This window comes from Capricornis sumatraensis, chromosome 8, assembly GCF_032405125.1.
Source record: "Capricornis sumatraensis isolate serow.1 chromosome 8, serow.2, whole genome shotgun sequence".
Taxonomy (NCBI): Eukaryota; Metazoa; Chordata; class Mammalia; order Artiodactyla; family Bovidae; genus Capricornis; species Capricornis sumatraensis.
Window position 1 is genome coordinate 88,902,397 of NC_091076.1, and position 25,982 is coordinate 88,928,378.

Consider the following 25,982-nt stretch of genomic DNA (forward strand, 5'->3'; position numbering starts at 1 on the left):
CCCCAGCCCCTGTCTGGGGCACTGACAGGGCAGAGTAGGGGCACTCTACTCTGCCTTGGCACAACTCAGTCCAAGCCCAGGAAGGCACAGAACTGCCCCCACCTCACAGATTCACAGGGCAAGGGTTCATAACAACCAGGAACACTGCCCTCCCCCATCCTTTCCATGTCCCCCCAGCAACTTGACTGGTCAGGCTGGCTGCTTCCTGGATCCAAGGTGAACTCTTTTCTTTTCTTTCCTTTTTGTTTCATTTTGTTTTTCTTTCCTTTCCTTTTCCTTCTTTCTCTCTTCTTTCTTCTTTCCTTTCTTCCTTCCCTTCCTTCTTCCCTCCCTCTCTCTTCCATCTCCCTCCCCTTTTCCTCTAATATGTGTGTGTGGCAGGAATAGTTCAGGAGCCATAGCAAAGTGAACAGAGGCTGCCGGAAAAGTTAAAGGAAAAGTTAAGTTGCTCAGTGGTGTCTGACTCTTTGCGACCCCATATAGACTGTAGCCCACCAGGCTTCTCCATACATGGGATTCTCCAGGCAAGAATACTGGAGTGGGTTGCCATTTCTTTCTCCAGGATCGAACCCAGGTCTCCCACATTGCAGGCAAATGCTTTAACCTCCGAGCCACCAGGGAAGCTGAGGCTGCTGGAAGGTTCCCGCAAATGAATATGGCCTGCCAGGCCCCAGATCCAAACCTATGGATGCCCAGACCCAGTCTGCAGCTCCTAGGGCTGCGGCACTCACTGCTTCCCCTCATCCAGCCTCAAACCACATCTGATCAGTTCCCTGATGAGCTGGGAAAAGATCCGGATTAGCAATAAAGGAGTAGATTTTAGAGGAATCTCAGCAATATAGAATGCCAAAATGTCAGGGCCAAGAGGGAAATTAAAACCATCCGTTCCAGTCCCTTCCTTTCTTTTTTTTTTTTTCCCCTAATTGGGGAGCAAAAGCTCTGAGAAGTGATGCAACATTTCCAGAGCTTGAGTAGAATGAGAGGTCCTTCCTCACTGTCAGGACAGGCTCTGGGCACCTCCAGCCACTGCCCCACAGGGTGCAAACTTTCTCCCTTCTCAGCTCTTAATATTGATCAACTCCTGGTCCTGATGACCAGGGAGAAGAATCAGGAAACGAGGGGCGGGCCAGAAGCAAGGGGGCAGATGCAGATCAGAAGCAGCTGGGCACAGAGATTTCATGCTTCCCTGAGAACATGCAGCATCTCCTTGCCCTCTTCCTCCAGGAAGCCTGCCTGAATTACCTTTGGTGGGTGGGGGGACCATCACCCTCCACACTTGGGACAGGAAGTGAGGTCTGGACAGGAGCAGGGGGGTTGTGTGTGGGAGAAGCTAGGGAAGGGGAGGCCCCCCATGGGGAAAGAAGCTGCCCTAATGAGTCACTGCTGCCCAGGTGCAGCCCTCCTGGGGGCTGCCCATCTGTGGCTAAGATTTATCATGTGATTTCTACAAAGGATTGTGGAGTGGTGGGCTGGAGCTGGCTGCACCAGCTCGCAGGAGGTGATTGTGTGGGTCTCTCCCCAGGGCTCAGCACCATCCCAGTGGCAGCTCAAGCTGGAGGGCTGCTTGTCGAACATGCACCAGCACACCACTGGGCAATGGGGTCAGCCGCAAAGCCTAGAGCACACGCGTGTGTTAGTGGACACTGTTCTGGGGTCCGCATGGGTCCTGTGCGAATCCATGGCAGTACATGTCCATGTCCCCGTGGCACCTGGGACATGTGTGCACTGTGGTCCTGTGAGACTCTGAATGCACGCATGTTGGGAGAAGCGTGTCTCTGCAGATGGGTGTCACTGGGAGCCTGGTAAGTGAGGAAGGGTGTGTGTGTGTGTGTGTGTGCAGTTGAGTCTTTGGAAGGGTGTATCTGGGGTTATGCGTGACAGGGTGAGCCTGGAGGACCAGCATGGGGAAAAGACCCACATGTGCCGACTGTAGGGGCCTAAGGCCGTGCCTGAGATCAGAGACACCCGAATCCCTGAGCTCAGAGACCCCCTGTGCCAAGTCCTGCTCAGGCCCCCCTCTGTCTTCAGGCTTAACCACCTGCCATGCCCGGAGGGAGTGGAATGCCAGGGCAGGCAGGGGGCTCTCTGATCCCCCAGGTGAGCTCTCTGCGTGTGCTGGGCACACCATAAAGGCCAGCACCAGGGGGCACTCTCCCCTTCCCTGCCCCTCACCCATGCTTCTGGGTGACCTATCTCCACACCATCTCCTCCTCCCCCACCTCCCATCCACAGATTGCTTTTGCTGTGGGGGGTAAGGGTAAGAGAGTTCAGCTCCTGCAACACTCACAAGGCCATGGGCCCCAGGAAGGGGGAGGGACCTGAAGATCATTCAGTTGGCCCCATCCATCTACTCACTGTGGGCTGAAAGCCTGGACTGGGCATCCCTCTGGAGGAGGGGGCCCTGGACAGAATAATCACACAGGCTCCTGCATCCCCGTGCCCCTCTGCTGGCCTCCCCAGCTCCTCTGCCCCAGGGAGTTTGGCTGCACAATCCCATCTCTCCCACCCCCGGCCAAGAAGTCCTGCAGACCTCCTACCCCAGGCACAGGGGAAGCAGCCTGTTCACCACGGCTGCTTTCCTCTCCTCTCCTTCCCTCCCTGGTCTGCAAAGGCCAGAAGAAGAAGAGCATGATGCTCGGACAGTGGGAGAGGGACCAAGATGAGAGACAGGCTTTCACACCTGTGATCGTCTCACTCCAATCCCTCACCTTGTCTGGTGTGGGGCCATATGTCTTCTGATGCCTGAACCCACACTCATCCTTCCTCTCTAGAGCCTTCAGTCCCTGCCCTGGCAGGGGATCATTCCTCTCTTCCATCTGCCTCTGGCCTGCACTACCTCGATGCCGGCCCGAACCCCCAGCCTCCGAGGGAGCGAGGGATTCACTGTGGAAAACATTCAGGGAACTGGTTCCCTCGATTCCTCTAGGAAATGTGCCCCAGTGTCTTCATAGGAAGTTCTTCCTAAAGTCTAACTTAACGGTCCTTCTGCTGTGGCCGTGCCCAGCATCTTCCCATCTTGGGCAATCTTGCTCCTTTAGCTGAAGCTGTGCTCTCAGGCAGTAAAAAAGTCAAGCTCCAAAAACGAAAACAAAAGTCTCCTCTTGTCCCCAGAGCTCTCTACACGCCCTGCCGCCACAGAAACCCGCAGGGCATTGGAGCCTTCATCCCAAAATGAGTCAGGGCCCCTCAGAGAGGTTGATCTGGGGCACAGGAATTTCCCTCCATGCCAAGTGAGGCTCTACTTGACACCGACCCCTGTCCAGCCTCCTTGGTCCAAAGGGGCAAGATACGGGCTTCCACCCAGAGGGCCTGGGCCTCTTGTGGGTGAACCCAGCTGGCCCTGGAAGGGGCCTCTGCCCTGGTCTCTTTTAACACCAGATTCACTCCCTGTTTGCTGCTAGAGGGTGATCCGTGCCGAGCTCCTAAGTGCAGAGCTGGAGGCGAAAATTGTGCAGGCCCCCTGAGCAGTCTGCAGTGCCTGCCCCACTCCGTGCCCCACTGTACCCGCCATGTTTTCATTCCAAGGCAGGGATGGAAGTAGAAGCATCTCCCTAAGTGAGGACCCAGGGGACCCTCAGGCAGGTGCCAAGAAGCCAGCTGCAAATCTTCAGGCTTGTTCTTTCTCCTCCTGTGCTCAAAGGAGCAAGATTTCCCAGTGGGGAGTGCTGGGTGGGGGTGGGAGCGGGGAAGGGGTTCCAAGGCCAGCGAAGACGGCTGGCCCTGGCCGGGAGAGGGGAGAGTGCAGGCAGCGGGTGGTCCCGCTGACCCCTGTGGAAGCTGGCATACTCCCCCTCCTGCCCCTGCACTGCATATATTCGCTCCCTCCAAAATAGCATCTCTGGAGGGGGAGTGGGGGTAGTTCTCAGCTCATCCTTCACTCCTTCTCGCAGTGTGTTCACAGCTCTTGCGGCTGTCTCTCGCGACCTGGTTTCCCTGCCAGGCCCTTCTGTTCTGCTTCTACCCTCCCCATGGGCTGTTCCAGGTCCCAGGTTCCAGGACACTCTGGCGGAGGGTCCCATCTCCCTCTACTTGGCCCGTCACGTTCACCGTTCACCATCTCCCGCCTCCAAGCTGTGACTGCCACATCCTTCCCTGCCCTCTCCGGGACAGAAGTAAATTCAATGCATGTAAACTGAGCACCAAATGTGTTCGTTGCAGGGGGTCTGTGTGGTAGTCCCTGGGGCAGTGGAGAAGTAAGTCAAAATGAACAGTCCTGGCCCTTTCTCCAAGGATCGCAGAGGACAGAGAGCTGACAACTGGCAATATCTCCAAGTAAAGGTGGACAGAGGCCTCTTCCAATGGAGCTGGGAGTGCCCGCTCCCTCCCACCTCATGACCCTAGGGCCAGGGTCGCACCTCTGGCCTACCTCTGACCGTTTCTAGAATCTACTCACAAGCTCCCTTGCTAGTGTTGGGATTATTTCTCAGGCAGCATGTTCTCTCGAGGTTGGCAGGGGATGTCTGGGCCCTGCCCTGGGAAACGCCTAGTCTGAGAGGGGAGGCAGGACGAACTGAAGAGAACAACGCAGCTGGGCAGAGCTGGGGTCAGCACAGCTGTGTGAGGGGCTCCAGGGAGAGGGTTCCCAGAGGAAGGGAGGGAGGTGGTGTGGGCTCCCAAGAAAGGGGCCAGGCTGGGGTTCTCAGGGCCAAGGGAGGTGGGGGCTGGGACGGGGTGACTGCCCAACCTGGGGAGGGAGCAGCAAATATTAGTACATTTCCCTACCAGGGGCCGGTGAGGGATGGGAGGGGGTGGCTGCCCTCTTGCCCTCAGCACTGGGAGTGTTGGAGCAAGGAAAGAGAACCTCAAAGGTCCCCCCAGGGAATCACCTTCCCCCTTGTTATTTCTGGCTCCATTTTCTTGGTCAAGAAGGGTGTCAGTGGTAATGCAAATGAGGAGGTGTTGGAGGTGCTGGCCGACACCCATCCTGTCCCCCTCCCAGCCCTCCTCTGCCCTCCCTTCCCCTAGGCCTGCACTCACACCGGATTGGAACATAGGCCGGGCAAGCTTGGGGCCTTTGCCCTCAGCTGAGTCGGCATGGAGGGGCAGGGTGACGCTGCGGGTTCTGGGGGCCTCTGCCTCTGCCACAAGGATAGGGAAGCTATCATGAGGGCCTTCAGCAGATGCCCACAGGCCTTCCCCTACCCCAACCCCTCCCGCCCTCAGCCCTGCCAGGCCCCCCTGGGTTATTAACATCTGCATAGACAGTCAATGCCTCAAACCAGGCTGCCAATAGGAAGGGCACAGCCCGGAGCCCTGTCCGCAGCACCCCCTTAATCAGGGCCCTCTGCAGAGGTCCATTAGATTTCACTGAGGCAACCGGGAGGCACAGCTCTGAGTGCCAGAAATTTCTCTGGAGTGAATCAACAGAGAGATTAGAGGATGGGCAGGAACAGGAGCATACTGGATCTCTCACAGTTCCCCTGAATGAGGTCTCTGCCCAGACTCCTGGTTCAACCCCTTCTCAGCGAGGACCGCCTCGCGCCGGGCGGTTCATCGCTGAGTCTAACCTCCGTTCTTCCTGCAGTAGCCAAAGTGGCTCTGTTCTTTGCCCTGGCTAAGGGAGAAATGGGACTGGGGGAGCAAGCAACCCTGTCAAGATATCACTGACTGAAACCCCCACCCCCCTCTGTTCTTCCTCATTAGTCCTAATCAGCGGGGTGTGGTGTTTCTCATTAACACGGCTGACTCACCCACACACCCCTCCCGTTTGCTAGCGATCAGCTTCCCACCCCCCCAAACCCCCCATCCCCCGCCTCTCACACACACACACACACACACACCAGCAGCAGCAGCAGCAGCAGCTTCTGATAGAAGCTCTTAATTCCTCCGCTGATCACCTGGCACAGCTTCTACAGGGACCCAGGAGAGGGGCGGGGTGGCTGTAGGCTGGTAGCTCTGGCTGAGGAAATCAAAGATGAGGCCAGGAGGCCCACAGGGCAGCTGGTGGATGAAGGAGAGACAGAGGGCAGCGGGGCTGGAGCTGGGATGTTGGGTGTCGGCCTTTCCTCAGGCACTTGGAGGTGAAGCACGGACAGCTGGGAGTCTGTGATTCCTCCCTGCCACTGACCCCTCCTCCCCAAGCCCAGCTCCCTATCTGTGCTGGTGGAAGTGGGTCGGTTCCCAGGACTCGTCTCCAGCCTCGACGGGGTCTTCCCTCACTTCACTCCTGTGCAGGTCGTCCCACCCTCCTCACCGCTCCAGGAGCCCAGAGATCCAGACCCCTCTGCCTCCCGCTGTCTCAGGCCCTGGGGTCCCTGGATTACTCCCAAAGAGTAACAAGCGTCCTCACGTCTGATCGCAGCCCAGATTCCGCTGGGAAGAGAAGGATGAGCGTTGGCAGGGCTCTCCACCCCTTAGTCCTCTCCTTTGGGCAGGCATTAAGTTAAAGGCTGCAGGTCTAGAGGAACTGGCCTGGGGAAACACTAGCTTTTTCTTCCTTCCTCCCCTTCCCATCCTGCATCTGAGCCCTTTCCCACGTCCCCAGAGATCAAGGAGACATGTTGCTGGAATCCGCACCTGACGTTGCCATACTCCCCTCCCCCATGACAGGAGTGTCCAGGTTGTGGGTAGCTGGGTTTCCTCACCCCTTCAGACTTATGCCCAAGGACCAGGTGAGGTTACACAAGCCATGCCCCCACACAGCTCATTTCCAGGTCACCCTTTGCCCTTCTTTTCAATGGCTGGGATTTCTCGTTGCTTTGTGTCTTTTTACCACCCCTAATTTTCTCATGTCCTTCAAGCAAATGCTTCTGGGGATCCAAACAAAACCCAGACACCTGGGTGCTGCATTCATCCATGGCAGAAACAAAACCTCTTCCATGAAGTGGGAGAAAATCAGGGGAACTCATGTGCCAGAGATTCCAGAACCCTCTCTCCCAGGGCTTGTAAGAAGCCATGTCCCATGGGGATGTCTGTTCTTGCCTTCCCTGGCAGTCAAGACTTGGCTACAGATGAAATCAGGGTTGGACAAGCTTTTAGCAGTTATAGTTGTCAACTGCAACAGAGGAGCAGGGAAGGCTCCCTGTGGGGACTGCGCCTTGGCACGGAACGGGGAGGGATGTAAACCCCAGGTCTGGAGCTGGACCTTGGGTCTTCAGTGAGCAACGGCTCCTGCCTTTTGCTTTCAAGTGAATCCTTGGCCAAAAAGTGTCACATGGAAATGAAAGGCACCAAGATTTGATGAGTAAGTAGCTCAGGCTCTTTCTGCAGACGAGAGGGCACGGCCCAAGCTGGGGCAGAAGTCACAGGTTCACGACCTGGCTCTGACCTCCCAGGCTATGGCACTTTTCAAGGCACCCGCTGAGCCGCTACCCACTCTCTGACCCACAAGGACATGGAACCCAAATAAATGTTCCTTCCTTTTGAGGCTCCAGTCTGGTTCCTGGCATGAGAAATCATTTGATGAAAAAAAAAATATATAGTGCTACAGGTAAATGAATCCTCAGGCTACAGAACTTCTACCTGCCAGACCTGCTGGGAGGGAAAATTCACGAGTCCCTGACACCTGCTCAGGGCTGGTCACGAAGATACCCTCTGCTGCTCCCCATCTGTTCCAAATAAAGTCCACATCAGAAGTCACCTGTAGCCACTTGCATGCCTGAGTCTCCAGAACCACCTGGGAACACGGGGGCTCTAAGCATCCCCTACTTGCCCTCCCATGGTTGTGGTTACTTGAGACAGTTTCCAAGACCTTCCGCCTAGAAGGGTTTCCTCCCTCCCCCAGCCACAGAGAGCACAAACCGAGCACAGATGGAACAGGTAAGTTTTATTTGGACTTTCAACTTGTTCAGAGAGCTCAGGGGCCCCGCCTCCCCTTTCCAGTCCCCCTTCCCTGTTTCGCCTCCCTAGGGGGACACTCAAGGTACAATGCCATGTGTCCCTGTAGTCCTCGCCGCTTGCCCCGCCCCGACACACCCCCCTCCCTCCCCTGCACCGAGGAGGGGGGCGGGTGAGGAGGTGGGGGCCCTGGAAGAGTTGGGTCAGAATGGTACGTGCACTGAGAGCAGCACCCACTGCCCCCGCCCGGGCTGAGGCCTGGGAGAGGCTCGCAGTGGAGGAGAGTGGACTCATCGTGGGGCAGCAGGCTCTTGCCTGGGAAGCTCCCCATCTCAGCCCCGGGGACCCCCTGGCCTCCTGCTTACCCGTCCTTCTGAGGGTACGACTCTGAGGTAGATTTCACAGAGGGAATGTGGGTCGCTGGGGTGTGGGAAGGGGGTTAGCTCTTTTTAAGTTGATCTCCACAGCACCCTGGGCCCATCCTCAGGTTCTGGCCTGGGAGGCGGGCCTGATGACATCCACCCAGCTATTGGAGGCTGAGTCACACCTGGGCTCCAGGGCACCTGTGGTGTCAGGGCTTGAGTGGGGTCAGGTTGGGGGGACGCATCTGCCTTAACAACCTGTGCCTTGACACTGGAGGCTCCAGAAGGAGGGCATGGGCCTGGGAGGCAGACACAGATGGTTCACCGGCCTGAGGGCCATGGTGCCTCAGGGCAGACTCTTGGGGCCAGATGCTCCCAGTCCTTTAGGGTCCTCCCTCTCCTCTCCCACCCTCCCTATTCCCCAGGGTGGGCTGAGGGGGGAAACAAGGCTGGCCTGCAGGGAATGGCAAGAAACAAGATGCCTCCTTCCCCCAGTGGGGGGCCCATGCCACGAGCTCCAACCTGGCCAGGGGACAGAGGAACCGGCATCAGTGTGCAGGGCAGGCTCTGGGACCCCACAGGGAGGCACTCCCTGGACAGAGCACAGCCTCAGAAATGTGGCCATCGGGGTAGGGGCTGGGGGAGCTTCTGGAGTCTTCTGATACCCTCCCCTCTCCCAGGCCCAAGCACTAGATACCTTCTTGGATCCAACTGTTTGAGAAGAGAAAGGCAGAAGGAGAGGCTGGGTAGGATACGCCCCTCCCCATCCCAGCCCTTCCCACCTCCCCAGCAGAAGCCAGGGAGCTGGGGAGAGCCTCGGTTGACCTCCCGGGAAGAGTCAGGGCTGAGTGGTGCCTGGACCAGGGAAGACGGCACACACGTTGACTCAGTAGCTAGTGGAGGTATCTGGGGGTCGCAAGGGGCAGGGGCCCCCCACGAGATTCATGCAGCATTCAAAGTGAGTGAGTGAGTGGGGGTGATGGGAGAAGGAGGAGAAACTGCCAGTGGGTGGGGGGAGGCACCCTAGATCTTGCTGTTCTCCAGATGGGAGTCAATGTGTTTGATGAGGGCATCATCTGGGTACCCGACTGGGAAACCCAGCTGGCAGAGGGGGCAGCTGCGGATATCAGAGCCCACTGTCTCCATCAGCAGCTGTGGGGAGAGAAAGGAGTTGTTTATGGTCCACATCAGTCCTTCACAGTCCCCACTTTCCAGCTTGCCCTTTCCTAGGACTCAAGGCAGGGAGCGCTGTGGCATGATAAGGCGTCTGGGCACTTCTATATCACCCCCTTCCTCCCCCTCCCTAACCACTTTCCCCCAGTTAAGCACCAACTCCTCCAATCCTGGGCATGGTGTCCCCAGGTGGTGCTGAACGGGGAGGTAGGTATGCTCAGCCTGCCAGGATATCTGCAGCAATGAGGGGAGCCAAGACCCAGACATGCCCTCAGAATTACTCAGACACAGCTCCCTGATAACTCAGAGCAACGGATAACCCTAACAATGTACAGCCCCAAAATAATTTTCTGTCTGACTCTGGAATGTATTTTGGTCCTTCCAGGTGGCAAGGGTTGGCTCTGACATCCAGGAAACTCACTATTTCTGTGAAACGATACAGCCCTGAGAAACGGTTGTCTTCTAGGACAGACAGAAAAGGGCTCTGAGGCCTGATGAACAGAGCTGAATGAGCAGGGCTGTCCCTGCCGGGACCCAAGACCCGTGTCAGCATGGCCTCCATCACCAATTAATAGATGGTTACTATTAAGTGTTGAAGTCCAGAATCAAAGCAAGGACTGTCACTCTGAAGACTGGGTCTTTAACCATGAAACTGAACAAGTTTTAAAGAGTCGGCCCCAATTCAAGCCAACAAAACGCCACTGGAGAGAGGGGGACGCCCCGTCCGGGGGAGGAGTGTGGCGTCCAAGGCAGGGAGCCCCGCCCATCACTCGGTGCGAAGCCGAGGGCGGGGCTCCCGCGTCTCCGGCCACAGTGCACTCACGTTAATGGACGGCCAGGACTGCGCGTGCTCGGCGTGGGCGTAGGCGGTGGCGGCGGGCGACTCGGGGACCGGGAAGCCCGCGCAGAACGAGGCGCAGCGGATGGCGCCGGTCTCCGGGCTGGGCGGACTGGCGGGCACGGCCCACTCCTCCTCCTCCGACGGCTGCTTCTCGAAGCGCAGGCGGATGCCCTCGAAGGCGCGCCGCGGACTGAGGGGCCGGCCGGGACCGTAGAGCTCGCCGCCGTAGGCCCGCGGCTTGGGCAGCGTGGCCGCCTCAGCTTGCAGCCAGGGCGGGGAGGCGCCCGCGTAGCCCGCGCCCTCCGCCATCTCGGAGTAGCTGCGCCGGCCCTGGAAGCCGGCCTTCACGTGGTGGCTGGGCGGCTTGGCGTAGGCTCGCTCGGCCAGCGTCCTCTCCCCGGGCGGCGGGGGCGGCGGAGGCCGGGGCTGCGGGGCCGGGCAGGTGGGGGGCCCTGGGGAGCGGCGCTGCGGGCTGGGGGACTGACACGGCGGCGGCACCGGCGAGCGGCGCTGCGGGACGGGCGACGGACAGGAGGGCGAGGCCGGAGAGCGGCGCTGCTGGGGCGAGGGGCAGGGGGGCCCAGGGGAGCGGCGCTGGGGGACAGGGGACTGGCAAGGGGGACACGGGGGCGCCGCGCGGGCCGGCGGGGAGTGCGAGGGGCACTGGGGGGCCGGGGAGTGGCGCTGCGACAGCGGCGAGTGCCTCTGGCCTAGAAGAGAAGCGGAACAGGTCAGGTGACAATGGTGGGGCTAGAGGACGTCAGGACTGGGGAGCCCGGGCCTTGCCAGCCACCAGTGCCCACCCAGTCTCCTCCCGAGTGGAACAGGCCGGGGTACCGGGGAAGGAAGTGGAGGGTGGCCCCTGCTACCCTCTGGGTCCTCTCACCGCCACTCCGGGCCTGCTCCTGCAGCAGCGTCCTCAGGATCCTCCCCTGCAGCGAACTCAGCTCCCGAAGCCGGCCCAGCTCCTCGGTCAGCTCCGTGTAAGCCAGTGCCAAATTCACCCTGAAGGACACCCATTCACCCGGGTCAAGGCTTGACCGCAGCCTGCCCTGACCCTGAGGTCAGAGGGCAGAGAGTGGGTAAGCGGAGAAGGGAAGTGGGTTTACTGTCACAGCTGTGGAGGAAGAACAGCCTCTGCCCTGGCATCTGGCCCTCCCCTCCCAGACCCTCCAACCCCCGCTGCAGAAATTCTCTTGGGCATTAAGGGCCACCTCAAAGGGGAACCTCTTCCAGGGGGTTCCCTACACCTTACCTGGGGCTAGGGCAGTGGTTCCCAAGACAATGGGCGGTGGCTGGAGCGCTCAGTGATTTCAAGGGCTCCCTGAATCTGTGTATTCACTGAGCACTGTCTGTGGCCTGAACACATCTCATACAGGTATGTGTGAATGTGTTTCTAATCTGTGCAGAAACTGTGGTGACAAATAAAACACAGATTCATCAAAAAGCTGCACTGAATTTATAGTAGCTTTTGTCGCTGTGAGTTTTCTCAAAGTACTCATACTAATAGTGAAGTACAATCTGCGTATGGGGGCGGGGGGCCAGAGGAGTTCTCACCTTTGGAAGATTAGAGACCGCTGTTGCACAGCCTATGAAGAGCCCCATTCTGTAAGTGAAGACATGGCCTCCTGGCTTGGCAGAGGTGCTGACTGATACACTTGAACCCAAGTATGCCTAGGTCCACTGCTTTGCTCCTGTCAGTCTTGCAACTCCCAGGACCACCAGGGAGCCCTTCACCTGGAGATCTCTGTGAACAGCTATTGTGCCCGGCACACCTCCAGGGGGTACCACTCACGTTAAGCACCTAACAAAAGTTGCCTTCTTCTGGAACTTCACTGGGAGTTCCTCAAACACAGAGATCATCACTGTGTTCATATTCCCAGCATCTTGTCCAGGATCTGGTACCCGGTAGCTGTTCAGTAAGTCAGTATTGAATTGAGCCTCTCTTACCATTTTTCTTTCTTGTTCCCTTTCTTTTTCTCTTTTTTGCCAGGCCATGCAGCATGCAAGATCTTAGTTCCCTGGCCAAGAATTGAACCTGTGCCTCTTACTGTGGAAGTGTGGAATCTTAACCACTGGACCACCAGGGAAGTCCCTCTTTTTCCCTTTTTTTCCTCCCACTTCCTGCTCAGGCCTCCAGGGCACCCACCCTCATGGAGCTGGAACAGACTCAGCAAAGACTTCAACCACTTCCTTTTCTCTCCCTTTCTCTTTGGGTCCCTTTGACCCAGAATGGCTGAATGAAAGTTACCATTCTCAGTGCTGCCCCTCCTCTCTCCCCCACCCTAGCCTGCACACCTCCAGGGAGCCCATCCTGACATAACAGGAGACTTTGCCTGTGACACAGGTGACTTGGGTCACTGCCTTCATCTCTGATCTGGGCCTGGACAGAGCCTGGGAGGCAGGGGATATTGTTTCCCCAGATCTTGCCCCCTCACCCAATCCAGAAGGGATTCTGGAACTTGGTGGAAGTTGGAGCTGGAGGGGAAATGGCAGAGAGAAGCTTGGCCACTCCACAGGGATTCTGTCTCGGGGAGGCGGGGGGGGAGGGGGGTGTTGCCCCAATAGCTGGGAAGCAAGGAGAGGACCCTGCTCTCATCTCATGGTAATGGGGCATGTAAGAGAGGATACATGTGAATGGGAGGGAGCAAAGGGAGGTGTGAGACCAGTGTGATGAGTGAGGAACAGGGCGAGTGAGTGAGAGCGTGCGTGTGTGTGTGTGTGTGTGTGTGTGTGTGTGTTGTGTGTCTGACCAACCCCGGAGAAGAGGACGGGAAGTCGTGAGGTTAGGGCTTCAGAGGGCAGGAAAAGCCGAGTGCAGCGGGTAGATGGTGACTGAACTCCCTCGCTCTCGCCTTGTTCTCTCACTAATCCTGGGGCAGAGCTGGGTGGAGGGGGAGCCCCTCCCACAACAAAACTATTTTTAACCCATCTGGGCCAAAGCCAAATTACTGCAAACAGGCTGGGATTCTGGGGAACAACCCCATTTCTTAGGGAGGGAGAGTGCCCTCTACCAGTCTGATGGTGGACAGGAACAGAGGGAAGGAGTCCTTTGGGGAGCCTTTGCCAAGGTGCTGCAGCCTCCGTCCCATCTTATCTCAGCCCTCGGATGTCCTATGTCCCCCACCCTCCTCCTTTAGCATGGGTCTATGGGAAGGAACGGCATCACCCTCATCAGACTGAGAGGTCCGGTCTATGGCCCATAGTAAATTGGGGACTTCCCAGTGGAAGACTCCCCACTTCAAGCCAAGGGGGTCTGAGGGTAAGAGCTGCATCTCCTCCCTCAGATTGGGGACTTCCAGACAATCATGCTAACCCCCCAGTGGTGAGGGCAGGAGGGGGCTCTGGGTCGGGCACAGATGGAACATCCCCTCTGACCGAGCAGCCAGTTTCTCTCCCCATCTGCTTTCACTGCGTATCTCAGGTGACAGATACAGGTCGTCGCCTTCACACCCTGCCTCAGAGATCTCACCTGCCACACTCAGTTGCCAGGCCCCATCTCTCCTCTGCCTGCCTTCCTCTCCTTGTCAGGAGCTACCCCAGTTTCCAGCACCGAGTCCCCGGTACCCTCCTCGCAGCAAAATAGACAAGGCAGCAGGAAATGGAAGGGAGAAGGCCCTAGCCCAGGACACTCAGCCCCTCTTCCAGCTCTGCACCCCCCATCACTGCCCCGTGTCCTCCAGGAGCTCCAGGCAGCCCTCGAAACTGTCTCTGAGACCCTGGGCAAGGTTAGGTGGACCAGACCTGATGCTCCGAGGTGCTGTGAGACCTTCCTCCTGCACTGGGTGACTGCCCACCTCAAGATGCACAGGCCTGGGCTGCTAAATACGCTAACGACCTGAATGACTCACGTTAGAAAACACTGCCAATTCAGTGGAAAAAATCTCAACTTCACAACACAACCAAGAGTTGCATGCGTGCACCTGAATACACATTCCGCTTCCTGGCCCACACCTGAGTGCTATTTTCCACCATCACGGCTGTCTGGGAAGGCTGGGTCAGGTGAACGGCAGCAGATGCCTGCATCTGGGTGCTTCCTCATTGCTTAAATTATGGGGAACAAGTTCCGTCTGAATCTCTCAGAACTTGGGAAGCACCCAGAAAAGAATCATAATCTGTATGAACCCTTATCAGAGGCCAGGCATTGTGCTAAGAACTTAATCTTCAGGACAACCCTGCAGTGTTGGCCCGCTTGTTACCTCCATGTTATAGATGAGAAAACCGAAGCTTACAGAGGTTAAGTCAGTTGACCAAAGTCATAAAGCCTAGTAATAGTGGAGTTGCTGGAATGGGAGCTCTGGTCTCCTGGATGCTGAAGTCAAGGCTACTCACTACTCAGCTATCAACTGCCTTCCAAAAGGATCAGGGAAGGGGGAAAAGATAGGTGGGAAGGCAGCAGAAGGCTAAGAGGAGGAGAAAGAGGCTGGGGACCTCCAAAGTGGCCTGGGATCCCTGAGTATCAGCAGCCCTGTCCAGGGAGGGGACAGGAGGGTGTTCAACACATGTGCAAGTGGAAGGACAGAGTTTATATTAAGAGGCCAGCTCAAGGTCATCACAGAGCAGCAGTGGCACGAAGCAGGGACTCAAACAGGCTCTTGGCACCTCAGCCTGCTGAGCTGGCACCTCTGGAGGAGCCAGAGTGCAAATGGCAGTGCTGGCAGGAAAGCGGGCTCCAAGCCCCTGTACACCATTCCACCCTCTGTTGACTTATCCTTTCATTCTTTCTTTCCACGAATAATTCAGGGAGTTCAAAAACAATCATCTGACTGTTATTGATAAAGCAACAGAGATGAGAAAGGTTAGAGACCTGAGCATTCTGTCCCAAAGCAGCTAGGAGACACACGGGCTTCTGAGTGCAGTGTCCTCCTGGTTCACTGGGTGCCCTGTGATGCGCTGGAGCCTCCATGAGGATGTGGATGTGGCAGGGTCAAGATTCAGGCTAGCAGTGGGTCATGGGATTAGAACTAGGGACGGCTCAAGGTGAGGATTAAGGCGGGAGTCAGGGTCTGATGAGATCATCTTCCGTCAGGACTGGAGACAGAGCTGGGGTCAGGATGAGGGATGGGGGTTACAGGCAGGGATGGGATCAGGATCAGAGCTGGTCATGTGGTCAGAATCCCTGGCTGACAGAATCAGGAGGAAAACAGAAACCCAGCATTCCCAGCTCCTCCATCCTTGCCCATAGCTGCCCCCGCTGCCCCCTAGCCACTTCACCCTTGCGGGGGCATTTAAGGACCAAACTTTCCACTACCCACAGGCACACCCAGCACTAGTCTTCCCGCCCGGCCTGACCCTCAGGGAGGGGACCACAGGCACCCGGCCGTGGAGCGGACTTGAGGTTGCGGGCTGGGGGGAGGAGGAAGTCGCTTGCAACAACCCAGCGATCTACCACTTCCTTTCAGGCGCCTTGAGCCCCTTCACTCTCCTCGACCAGCTATGACTTGCGGTCCACAGAGCCCGGCTCTTCATGGCAGCCCCTGCCACCCTTCCAGCTCAGCCAGATGTTCTTTGTGTCTAGAAAGCCTCCCCAGATGCAGCTAAATGGAGAAGTTTCACAGCAGGGTTGGAATCTGAGTCCTCCTCCGGGCTGGGGGCCCACAGATCCCAGTTTGCCCAGGGCTGTCCTGGTTGACAGTAGTCACCTGGCAGAATTATTAATAGGGCCTCCTTTCACTTTCAAAAGTGATCAGTCAACAAATTGGGCTAGCCGCTCCTCCGTATAAGGACCTCCTACCTGGACAAGAATTTGAACCATAAAAACACCACAGAAGTGCTATTACCCCATCATTTCAGGACCTGCTTGGTATTTGCACTTAATTTCTCTGATTACTTCCTTGTACCCTGATTTGCTCAGGGGACAACACTGTCACATGGTTTTTGGTGAGACTCAAATGAGATTTTATAGGTAAACTGCCTTGCACGGTGTCTGCTGGAATAAGGACTTGGGGAAATGCCTAAGAGATGGGAGGTGAAAAGGGGAAACCAGTTTTGATCCATTTAAGGAGATACCAGCTCAATGAGTTTGGTTTGAATGAGGGGAGGATGTGGTGTTCCTCATCGAGGGAGATAGCGTGGGTAAGAGCTGCTCTCTGCCTCCCTGGCAGGGAGAGGGTCAGAGGTGGTTCAAAGCCCACCAACTCCTCAGACCACAGTTAGGTGGGCGTGGTGGGCCCCCGACTTCAGAACCCCTCCCCACCCTTGGGGAGCCCCGAGGCTGCAAGAGCTCAGGGCTTCAGTCCTGTGGGCTGCGCGTCCGGGCTGAAGGAAATTTGAAAGAAAGGAAGTAGGGAGGGTGAGAAGCGTGAAGGGGGAGGCCCTGGGCCTGCTGGCTCTGGGGCATGAGACTGAGCTCAGGGTACACGGGGGTCTCCGACTTCCGTCCTGACCCCCCTACACTGCCCTTGACCTCTGTGCAGAGTTTCCATCCTCTCTCTCTCAGAGTTCACACTTCTCCCCTACCACTAACCGCAGCCCACGCAGAGGCTTGTGGGCGGAGAGAGGGGTGGGGGGGAGTGGGCGGAAAAGCACCCAGGCTGCAACATTGAGCCCCCCATGTTGGGGAAAAAGGCCGATAGTTTTCCCCCTCATCACTGATACTAAACCCCCATCTGCTCACAGATGCTCCCCTCGTGGATGAACCCCCTCCTTCCCTGGCCCTGCATCCCCTCAGAAGCCCCCTCTCCACAATCGCCCTTCCATCCTCAGAGTTAGCCACACCCCCAGGAAGGCCACACTCAGGACCTGAGACCCTGAATAGGCCAGAGGAGGGGGCCGTGGGTCTGCACCTCTCCCTTGGCTGGGACCCTTCTGGTCTCCACTCCCATCTCTTCCTTCATTATTGCCTTTAGCCCCTGGTCACTGATGGTGGGTCACCTTCAGTGGCCCTTCCCCTGGGCACTGACTACCAGATGCTGGGCTGACCACACGGCCGGGAAATCTTGCCCTGAGGTCAGATTTGGAGGGTGGCGATCTGGCCTGGGTGCCCATTGTCAGAGGAACACTGACAATGGTCTTGTGAACCAGGGGCTGGGATAGGGGAGACTGGAAACCTTGGGGCTGGGACTGCCTCCAGGCCTGGCCCCTCAGCACCGGGCAGCCTCAGAGGGGAATTCATAGAGGCAGCTGTAGTGTGGGGAAGGCTATGTGAACAGCCAGGACTCCCACGGGCAAAGTGACGACCACCCTGGAGGCATCCACGCCAAGGAGGGGAGCACCTCTTGGGATACAATGAGTTCCCACCGAGGCGTGGGCTGGACTCAGGAACCTCTGTGGCCCCCTCTTCCGCTTTCACACCTCCATCCAGATAACCCACCTCGGCTCTCCTCTCCTGGAAGGCCCGCATGTAAAATTCCCATGCGCCTGAAGGGTCAGGCAGAAGTAGAAGGGAAGGTAGGGGCTGGTGCGGGGAAAGGAGCTGAGGGCAGGTGACTGACGCCTCCTCAGGTGGGAGGACAGGGGAGGGAGCACTCGGGAAGCAGCTTATTACCAAAAGGAGCTGAGCTTATAAGAAAATAAAACTACCGGGGGAGTGAGGACTTCCTCTGAGAATTAACTCTTGCCAAGCTGGGGCTGTCCAGAGATGCTTGGCCTGAAAGGAACTGTCAAGCTGGGCAGGCAGGGCCCGGCTGGCTCCAGGGGCAGACGTCCGGGAGGCCGTGAGCAGCGTCCAAACCATGAAGACCCGGGGGAGGAGCTGGATGTCACCTCTGGTAGGACCAGCCTGGAGCAGAGCCCAGCTCCCTCTGGCTAAGAGACAGGGTGGGCGTAGGTACCTTGTAAGGGGAGGAAAAGGGGCTGTTCCGGCTAGGATGAGTGGCATGGATGGCATGGCCTCCAGAGGCGTCTGTGGGAGGGATCCTCTTTTACCCACTCACTCGGCCCCTGGGGACGTGCCACCTCTTCTCGGCCTCCCCCACACCACCTTCCACTCACATCCCTCAGCAGTGATGGACCGCTGAGCCTGTGAGGGAAACCTGGGGCCAACGAGGTGAAATCAGCAAAGCTGAGCCACTCAGCATCCCAGGAGGGGTCCCTGAGATCCGAAGCCTGGCTGTTCAGACTCCAGCCAAAAAACAAAATCCTCTCTCTGGGTTCAACCTATTGAGGGAGGTTTTTTGACTGGTCTTCTGGGAGGGAGGTGGATTCAGTGAGCCATAAAGGGAGATACGGTGTGACTTTAGGGGCAAGCTAGGATTCTGGAACATGTATGGGTATGTGTGTTTTCCGGGTCTGGGCATACAGGCTAGGACGGGCTCTGAGCGCCAGCCACAAGCTAGGGTGGACCCTCTCTGCAGAGGCCCCTAACAGTGAGGAGTCCCACCCATTAGTCCCACAAACTAGGTTCTCACTCCCCAGCTATCACAGCTCCACCCAGGTCCTCACCCCAGGGTGCAGGGAGAGCTGAGCGTACCCCTGACTGACCAGAAGCAGGGAGGAAGGTGAGGAGGCCCAGGGGGTCCCGGAGCCGGGTGTGTGTGTGCTGGAGGGTTGGCTCCTGCCCTCTCCAGGCCTCAGTCTTCCCCACCAATGAAAGGAGGGAGTCTGCATCACACTCCTCATCTTGTGGGGGGAAGGCTTAGGCGGAAGGAGGCTTGTGCTCTATTTCTCAGAAAGTGGGAGAGGATGAGTTCGGGTGCGGATGTGAGAGGCACCAGGCTCACTGCTGCCAGGCTGCGTGCACCCTCTCCCTGGCTGCCCAGTGCTGCCCCAGAGGCCCCTACTAGGCACCCCACTGACACAGCGCCCTTCCCACCTACTGCTGCTTCTGTTCAATGGCAGGATCCCCAAGGGACACCCCAGCCTGATATGTTCTAATTCCCGGCTTGCTGCTGCATGAACTCAAGGCAGTCTGTCCTCTCCTAAGTCTCAGCTTTCTCTCTCCTGAGGGAGGAGACAATCCTGAAAGAGACCATCTTCTCCTTTCTCCTCGTCAGGGAGGAGCTGGTTAACCCAACTGGCTGGGCCTTGTTACTGGGATAGAAAATGAGTCCCACAGAGACCCAGAACTCACCAGAGGACACAACACAGCAGCAAAGCTGCCGAGGAAGTCTCTCTCAACCCGACACCTCGACAAGACACAGGCCTGGGTGCCAGAGAAAGCAAAGGGAACCTCCTAGAACCTGAGCATGCCAGAACCTCGCCTCCTTCCCTGTGAAGGATGCAGAGCCGCACAAGCAACCCAAAACACAGCCCTGACTGCTTGGAAGAGAGGTTCCCCCAAACAATGTGGAGGGGAAGGAGTGAACCAAAGAGGGAACCTGGAAAATGCCCCCCCCGGGTTGCAGAGGTTCAGAGGAAGAGGATTACAAAGTGACTTACTGATCATCCCCAACTCTTTTCACCCACGCCATGTCCCGCTCCGACTGGTTGGAGGCTAGATCCTAAGGGAAAGATGGAGCAGTCAGACCCCAACCTCACTGGCCTGGACCTCCCTTCTTTACCATTCCCAGGGCGGGTCTGTACTCAGTGAGGAAACCCCAGATCTCTGTAAGAGTTCTTTCCAGCAGCTCCCAGCACTCCACAGAGCTCCACAGGTGCCAGGGCAGGGGCCTGGGGTTGGTGCCCCCGCTTTTACCTGGGCCCGGGTCTCCTGCAGCTGCTTCAGCTCCCCCTGCAGCCGCTCACACTCGGCCTGGAGCTGCTCCTCCCGAAGCTGAGCCCCTCGGGCCTCTCCTTGGGCAGCCTCCAGAGCCTCTTCCAGCCGCCGCCGCTCCAGCTCACTCATACTCGGCGTGGCGCCTGGCCAGCCTGCTGCAGAGGAAAGGACAATGTCATGCTGGAACCAGCTGCTGGGTACCCTCCACCCACTCCCAGATCAACACAAAGTGAAACACGTGAGAGCTGCAGCATGAGGGTTCCAAGAGAGACAGCTGGAGGGCAGCCACCCCAGGACGACAGACAAACCTCCACTAACAGCAGAGGGCAGTGATGGGCTGAGTTGCATTTTCTAACCTTCCTGGAGGTCAGGGGAGAGAGAAGATGGGCTTTGGAAGAGTTTCCCTGGTCAGACTCTCTCGTCCCCAAGCATCCTTAGGGGCCTCTCCTAATCGCAACCGAAGACAAGCAGGGGGACTCTGGGTGGGGCTGCCCTCTGCTGGCATATATAGGAATGGCAGGAGGAGCCTGTGAACGAAGGATTTAAGGGAGGGATGTCAGTTGGGAGAACCTGGAGTAATAGTGGTGAGGTGAGGGGACAGTTGGTTAAGGAGGGATGAGGTGATTATGGGAGAAATTTAAGAGAGTATAAGTTGAGCACTGAACTTCCCTGGTGGCTCAGATGGTAAAGCGTCTGTCTACAACGTGGGAGACCCGGGTTCGATCCCTGGGTTGGGAAGATCCCTTGGAGAAGGAAATGGCAATCCACTCCAGTGCTATTGCCTGGAAAATCCCATGGACAGAGGGGCCTGGTAGGCTACAGTCCATGGGGTCGCAAAGAGTCGGACACGACTGAGAGACTTCACGTTCACGTTCAAGTTGAGCACCGAAGAACTGATGCTTTTGAACTGTGGCATTGGAGAAGATTCTTGAGAGTCCCTTGGACTCCAAGGAGCTCAAACCAGTCCATCTTAAAGGAAATCAGTCCTGAATATTCATTGGAAGGACTGATGCTGAAGCTGAAGCTCTAATACTTTAGCCACCTGATGCGAAGAACTGACTCATTAGAAAAGACCCTGAGGCTGGGAAAGACTGAAGGCAGGAGGAGAAGGGGACGACAGAGGATGAGATGATTGGAAGGCATCACCGACTCAGTGGACATGAGTCTGAGCAAGCTCTGGGAGATGGTGAAGGACAGGGAAGCCTGGTATACTGCAGTCCATGGGGTCGTAAAGAGTTGGACACAACTGAGTAACTGAACTGAACTGAATGGGGTGTTGACTAACAATCTGAAACCCTGGAGGCGTCCAATGGGGTTGAAATGGGGGGCTGGCTGGGGGGACTTTGGAGTATGGAAACCAGGGGTCACTGAAATCTCACCGTGACTCAAGCTGGATCCCCCTCTCAGTGCCAAGTAGGGAAGGTCCAGATCAGCACAGGGCGGGGCAGGGGCGGGCGGGGGGCTCAGGCTGGGGAAGTCTACATCCCGGAGGCCTTGCTGCTGCCGCAGCTGCTCCTCCAAACCACAGATCTGCCGCAGGTGAGTCTCCACCAGGGCCCGCTATAGAGGGAGAAAAAAGGGTGAGGGTCTGCACCAGGCCAGGGCAATCCAATGGGCTCCCTAAACCCAGGACTTCCCCACGTCTGGGTATCCATCACCCCTCTAAACTGAGCGGAGGCCCCAGGTCACACATCCCAACTCCACTCTCCATGAGGCCATGAGTACAAGGTCCCTCCCATCAACTGCAATGCAGATGTTTCTGGCTACTGCCCCTTGCAAGGTCACAGTTAATGCCTCTTCCCTGTCACTAACACATAGAAACACTTCTAAAGATACTCAGCCCCCTATCCAAACACTGCCACCCCCTCAAGAGCGTAAAAACTTCCATTTGTATATGTGACGTAACTACTCTGGGCTTTGTGTACCTCATCTGTAATATGGGGCTAACCACACCTACCTCTGAGGTCAGTTTGTTACAAGGGTTAAAATCAGTAAATATACCTGAAGAGATGAGAATTATGCCTGGCACACAGGTAAGTGCCATGTAAATGGCGATTAAGTCAAAACATTTTTACACGAATGTCCCGTAACAGCTCAGCAAGGTTGTTATTATTTGCCCCACTTCTCAGAGGCAGGACAGAGGCTAAGTGACTTGACCCAGGTCATAGCTAGGAGTCAGTAAGAGACCATGTCTCCTGACTGACACCTGCCCACTTGCTCAACCGCATGGCCATACCATGACTTAGAATCACGCACAGGCCAAGGCCCATCCCAGCAGTCACAAACACTTCCAGTCCCCTCTGTCCTCACCCATACAGCCTTCCAGCACAGTGCTATAGGCAGAGGGTCAACCCAGCACGAGACCCAAACATACACACAGACTCACAGTGTTCTACAGGGCCACTCACATAGTCATACTCCGTCACTGTATAGTCAGGATGTATGCAGAGTTGCTGACAACTTGTATGACACACACAGCCCCACTTACCAGACGTGGACACTCACAGACAGACATGAACACGCAGAGTGCATACCACAAGCACACAGCCAAGGTCACACCCTCAAGCACCCAGGCTCCCTGGACCTCACCATCTCCCCCAGCTCCGTCTCCAGGTCACTCTTCTCTACGCAGAGCTTCTCGTAAGCCTGGATCATCTCCCCAAGCTGTTCTTCCTGCTCCTTGTTTTTCTGCAACTGGATGAGGCACAGAGAGGGCAGAGGGCAGCCAGAGTCAGGCCTACCTTGACTTGGGGGCAGAGCAGCACCCTGTGCCTCCCACCCCCACTGCCAGCACCCAGTGGAGGGCAGGCGGAGTTGAAGCTGGTACTGTGGGGGACCCTGGGCATCTCTGATCAAAGAGACGGAAGGCCAGAGGCTGGGGTTGGGGATTATCAGAGGTGGATTGGAACGAAGACTCAGGGAGGGCTCACCTCATGCTGGAACTGGTTGAGCCGTTGCTGCAGGCTGACTTTCTCCACCTCCAGCAGGGAACCATCCTTGATTTCATACAGAGAGAAACCGTGCTCCTCCCCAAAGTCACTGATCAGTGGGTACTGCAAATGAGGTAGGCCCTCAGAAGAGCTTCAGCCTAACTGTGTCCCCATCCCACAACCTGACTCAGAGTTCTAGTCTCTCCCTCCCAGTTCCAGTGGGATCTGTTCATCCCAATTCCCATGGCCCAGGAAGTGGTTCCCACCAGCCAGATCTTTTTTAGATCTAAGGTCTAGCGTTCCTAAGAGGATCCCTCCCGATCCCTTCCTGATTGGTGCTGGGCTCTCCGGAGTCCCCATCCATCCAGAGCAGTCATAATCCTCATGAGGGATCCTCGAGTGCCCTAGACCCCTCTTTCGGATCCATGAAGTCTCTGCTGAATCTCCAGCAGCCCCCTCCCCTGCCACACACACAGTCAGACCCCCATCACCCCCAGGTTCTGACCTTGATCTCGTAGACTTTGAGGCGGCGGCGGAGGGTGGCATTCTCCCTCTCCAGGCCCCCCAGCCTCTCCTTGATGTCTCCGTAGGCTGTGATCAGGGCAAAGTGGGAGGCAGAGCACATGTCCTCCCCGAGCGAGGGGTCTCCAGGGGCATCCAGCCACACCTCACTGGGCCCCAGGGCCTCCTGGGTCAGGATGCTGATGTCATCCTCAAACATGGACTCCATGGCAAGGGCCTGGGCCACAGCCCACCCTGGGCCTCCTGGGAGAGCAGGAGCAACGGTGGGGAGGGGGGCCCAGAGCTTGTCCCAACACCCCTTGTCCTGGCCTGAGGAGCTCTGTGGCCAGCTGAGATGCAGCCTGGTCCTGCCTCTGTGTCTCACAGCTCCCTCCCAGACCCATCTTCTCTTCTCTGCTGCCCTGAGGAAGGGGCTGGGACCAGAAGCAAGTAAGACTTGCGGGGGACAGTGGGAGCAGGGACAAATAGGGACAAGTAAGCGAAGCCAGAAGCAGAGGACTCTTTCCGGAACCCAGGGAGACCTGTGGACAGGAGAGCGCTGCCTTCCCAGCACAGGGGGCCCAGATGAGGCCTGCCTTGACTTACTCCTCAGCCCCCTCCCCACCCCAGGCCTCACTTCCCCAAATACCTCTCTGACAAGCTCCTCATGCCAGGCCTCCAGCACCCCTGGCTCCTCCCTAAGGAAGGCCCAGTGCTCTGGGAGGGTCAGCCCCACCACGGTCAGCACATCCTCTGCTGGGCCCCCGCCCAACTTCCCAGCTTCCTCCCGTAGGATCCCAGAGTTCAGGAAAAGGAAGCGCCTCCCCAGCTCACACTGGGTTTGTGGCAACCCTCCAGGCCCTCCTCACCCCTGACCTGGGACCCACAGGAAGTCCTCGGCTGTGTCTGAGGGAACACAGAAGGGAAGGGGGCTCTGGGAGAGGCAGCAGGGCTCAGGTTAAGAGAGCAGACAAAGAACTCCTAAGCCCGGCCTGTGTGCCTGCACACAGGGAAGTGGGGAGCCCTGGGAGGGGGCAGGAATGACTCAGGGCTCCCGAAACAGTAGGCGAGGGGGTGCGTGTGTACTTCTCCTGGCCCTGTTTATGAATGTGTGTCTGTGGCTGGCATGTGTGGGGGGAGTGTGTGTCTGTGAATGAGTGTAGGTGTGTCATAGTCAATGAGCGCCTTAAGCGGGGATGCAGGCGGGGGTCGGATGGAGGGGGAAGTGACCGGGAGGCCGTGTTTGTGTGTGCGTGTGTGCACGCGTGCGTGAGCGTGTGTGAAGGGTGGGCACGTTCGGGGCCGTGTGTCACGTGAGGCACTATGGGAATGTCCGAGGTGTGCGCGCGCGCCGGAGCATGTGTGCGCGTAAGAGAGGGGGCTCCCGAGGTGTGAATTGAGGCAGTGGGGTCCGCGACCTCCCAAAGCCGGGCAGCAAAAGCCTTGGGTGCAGAGGACTCGGGCCCAGGCCCCAACACCGCCCCGCATTAAGTGCCAGGGAAACGCGTGTGACCGGGTCTGAGTAAGAAGTGTGTGCGCGTGTTTGTAGGGCTGGCCCCACCTTTAACCCTCTCCTCTCCAAGCCTATCCCCTCTCCCCCAGCTCCGCTCACCAGCGCTCACCACACCCCCGACCCCCGGCCCGCCACTTCGAGCCCAACCCCACGAGCTGGGGCTCTGCCTCCTGGGCGATCGCGACCCGCGTTTGCTTCCTCTGCATTCTCTCCCTTCGGCCCAGCGGCCCCGCGCGAGCGCGACGACAGGCGGATGGGGAAGGGGTGCCTCCTCGGCCCGGGCCCCTTCTGCGGCCCCTTTAAGAGCCGCCCTTTAAACCCCTTTAGCTCGGCCGACAGAAATTGTCGTCCCTCCCCTCTCAGAGGCCCGGACCAGGCAGCCCCCTCCCCCACTGCCGCCGAGCCCCGGGCCCCTAGTCCACCTCCCGGGCCGGGGAAGGGGCTCCGGAAGCGGTGCGGCCTGAGAAGCGGCGGAGGAGGGGGAAAGGGGGAATGCGAACGGCCGACGCCGGACCCTTCCCCTCCCCGCTACCCTGGACCAGCTGCGGGCCAACCTCCTCTTCAGCCCACCCCGCGACCCCCGGGGGCCAACCCTAGGCGCCGCTCCCCTCCCCCCGCCCAGCCCTGCCGGGACTCACAGCTGCTGCCGGTTCCTGCTGGTAATCGCAGCTTACCCCCTCCGCCTGCTCCCTCCCCAGACGGGCACCGGTGCCCCCACCCCCCTGGCACCGCGCTCCGCTCTCGCCCTGTCGCCGCCGCCGGGTCTCTCCCCACCCCCCACCCCTCCCCCCAGCCCCCCTCCCTCGCTCCCGCCCCGCTCCTCCTCCGCCGCCGCCGCCGCCGCCTCCTCCTCCTCCCCGGCTGCTCCGGGTTTCTCTGGCTGGGAAGGCGCCACGGACCCCGCCGCGGCCACCACCACGTGGCGAGGGGCGGCCGGCCCCCGCCGTGCGGCCCAGCCTGGCTGCGCGCCCGGCGCCCACCGGCTCCCTGCCGCGCGGCCCGCGCTCCGCGCCCCCTCCCCGACGCCTCCCCACGCAGTGTGGCGTGGCGGGTGTGTGGGGGCGTCTGCGGACAGCGTAGGAACTCGGGTGGTGCGCTGGGATTTGCTTTGAGGATATATATTTTAGGGGAAAGTGAGATTCTTTATTGGATTGTTTTGGTCTTTGCTCTTTTGAGAAGGAAAACATTAGACCTACTCTTCATTGCTCTTGGGGGAGGGGGCATTGTTCTGATAATAAATACTGTTAACCGTGGAGTTCAGTCGGATTAGCGTTAAATCACTAACTTTGGA

General features: G+C 58.0%; 1 protein-coding gene across 2 annotated transcripts; it reads right to left on the minus strand.

The window, feature by feature from the left end:
* Positions 1-7,772: 7,772 nt before the first annotated feature.
* Positions 7,773-25,444, minus strand: TBKBP1 (TBK1 binding protein 1). Of its 2 annotated transcripts, none has more exons than XM_068977548.1 (10): positions 25,330-25,444; positions 23,183-23,442; positions 22,678-22,800; positions 22,337-22,441; positions 21,127-21,307; positions 19,727-19,902; positions 19,471-19,532; positions 11,039-11,157; positions 10,135-10,862; positions 7,773-9,290 (listed from the first exon to the last, which is right to left on the minus strand). In XM_068977548.1, the coding sequence occupies exons 2-10, from the start codon at positions 23,405-23,407 to the stop codon at positions 9,162-9,164; spliced, it is 1,848 nt and encodes a 615-aa protein (XP_068833649.1). In that variant the 5' UTR covers positions 23,408-23,442; positions 25,330-25,444; the 3' UTR covers positions 7,773-9,161. The 2 variants fall into 2 exon arrangements, with proteins under 2 accessions (XP_068833649.1, XP_068833650.1); XM_068977549.1 differs by lacking the exon at positions 25,330-25,444 and adding an exon at positions 23,828-23,925.
* Positions 25,445-25,982: the final 538 nt, after the last annotated feature.

What these genes read in the sequence shown, in the direction of transcription:
- TBKBP1 (XM_068977548.1), bottom strand. Translation starts at nt 23,407, where the DNA reads ATGGAGTCCATGTTTGAGGATGACATCAGCATCCTGACCCAGGAGGCC. An exon ending in TGCAGGAGACCCGGGCCCAG is followed by an intron (nt 19,533 to 19,726) that starts GTAAAAGCGGGG and finishes TCTTTCCCTTAG; the next exon opens with GATCTAGCCTCCAACCAGTC. An exon ending in GGAGCAGGCCCGGAGTGGCG is followed by an intron (nt 10,863 to 11,038) that starts GTGAGAGGACCC and finishes CTTCTCTTCTAG; the next exon opens with GCCAGAGGCACTCGCCGCTG.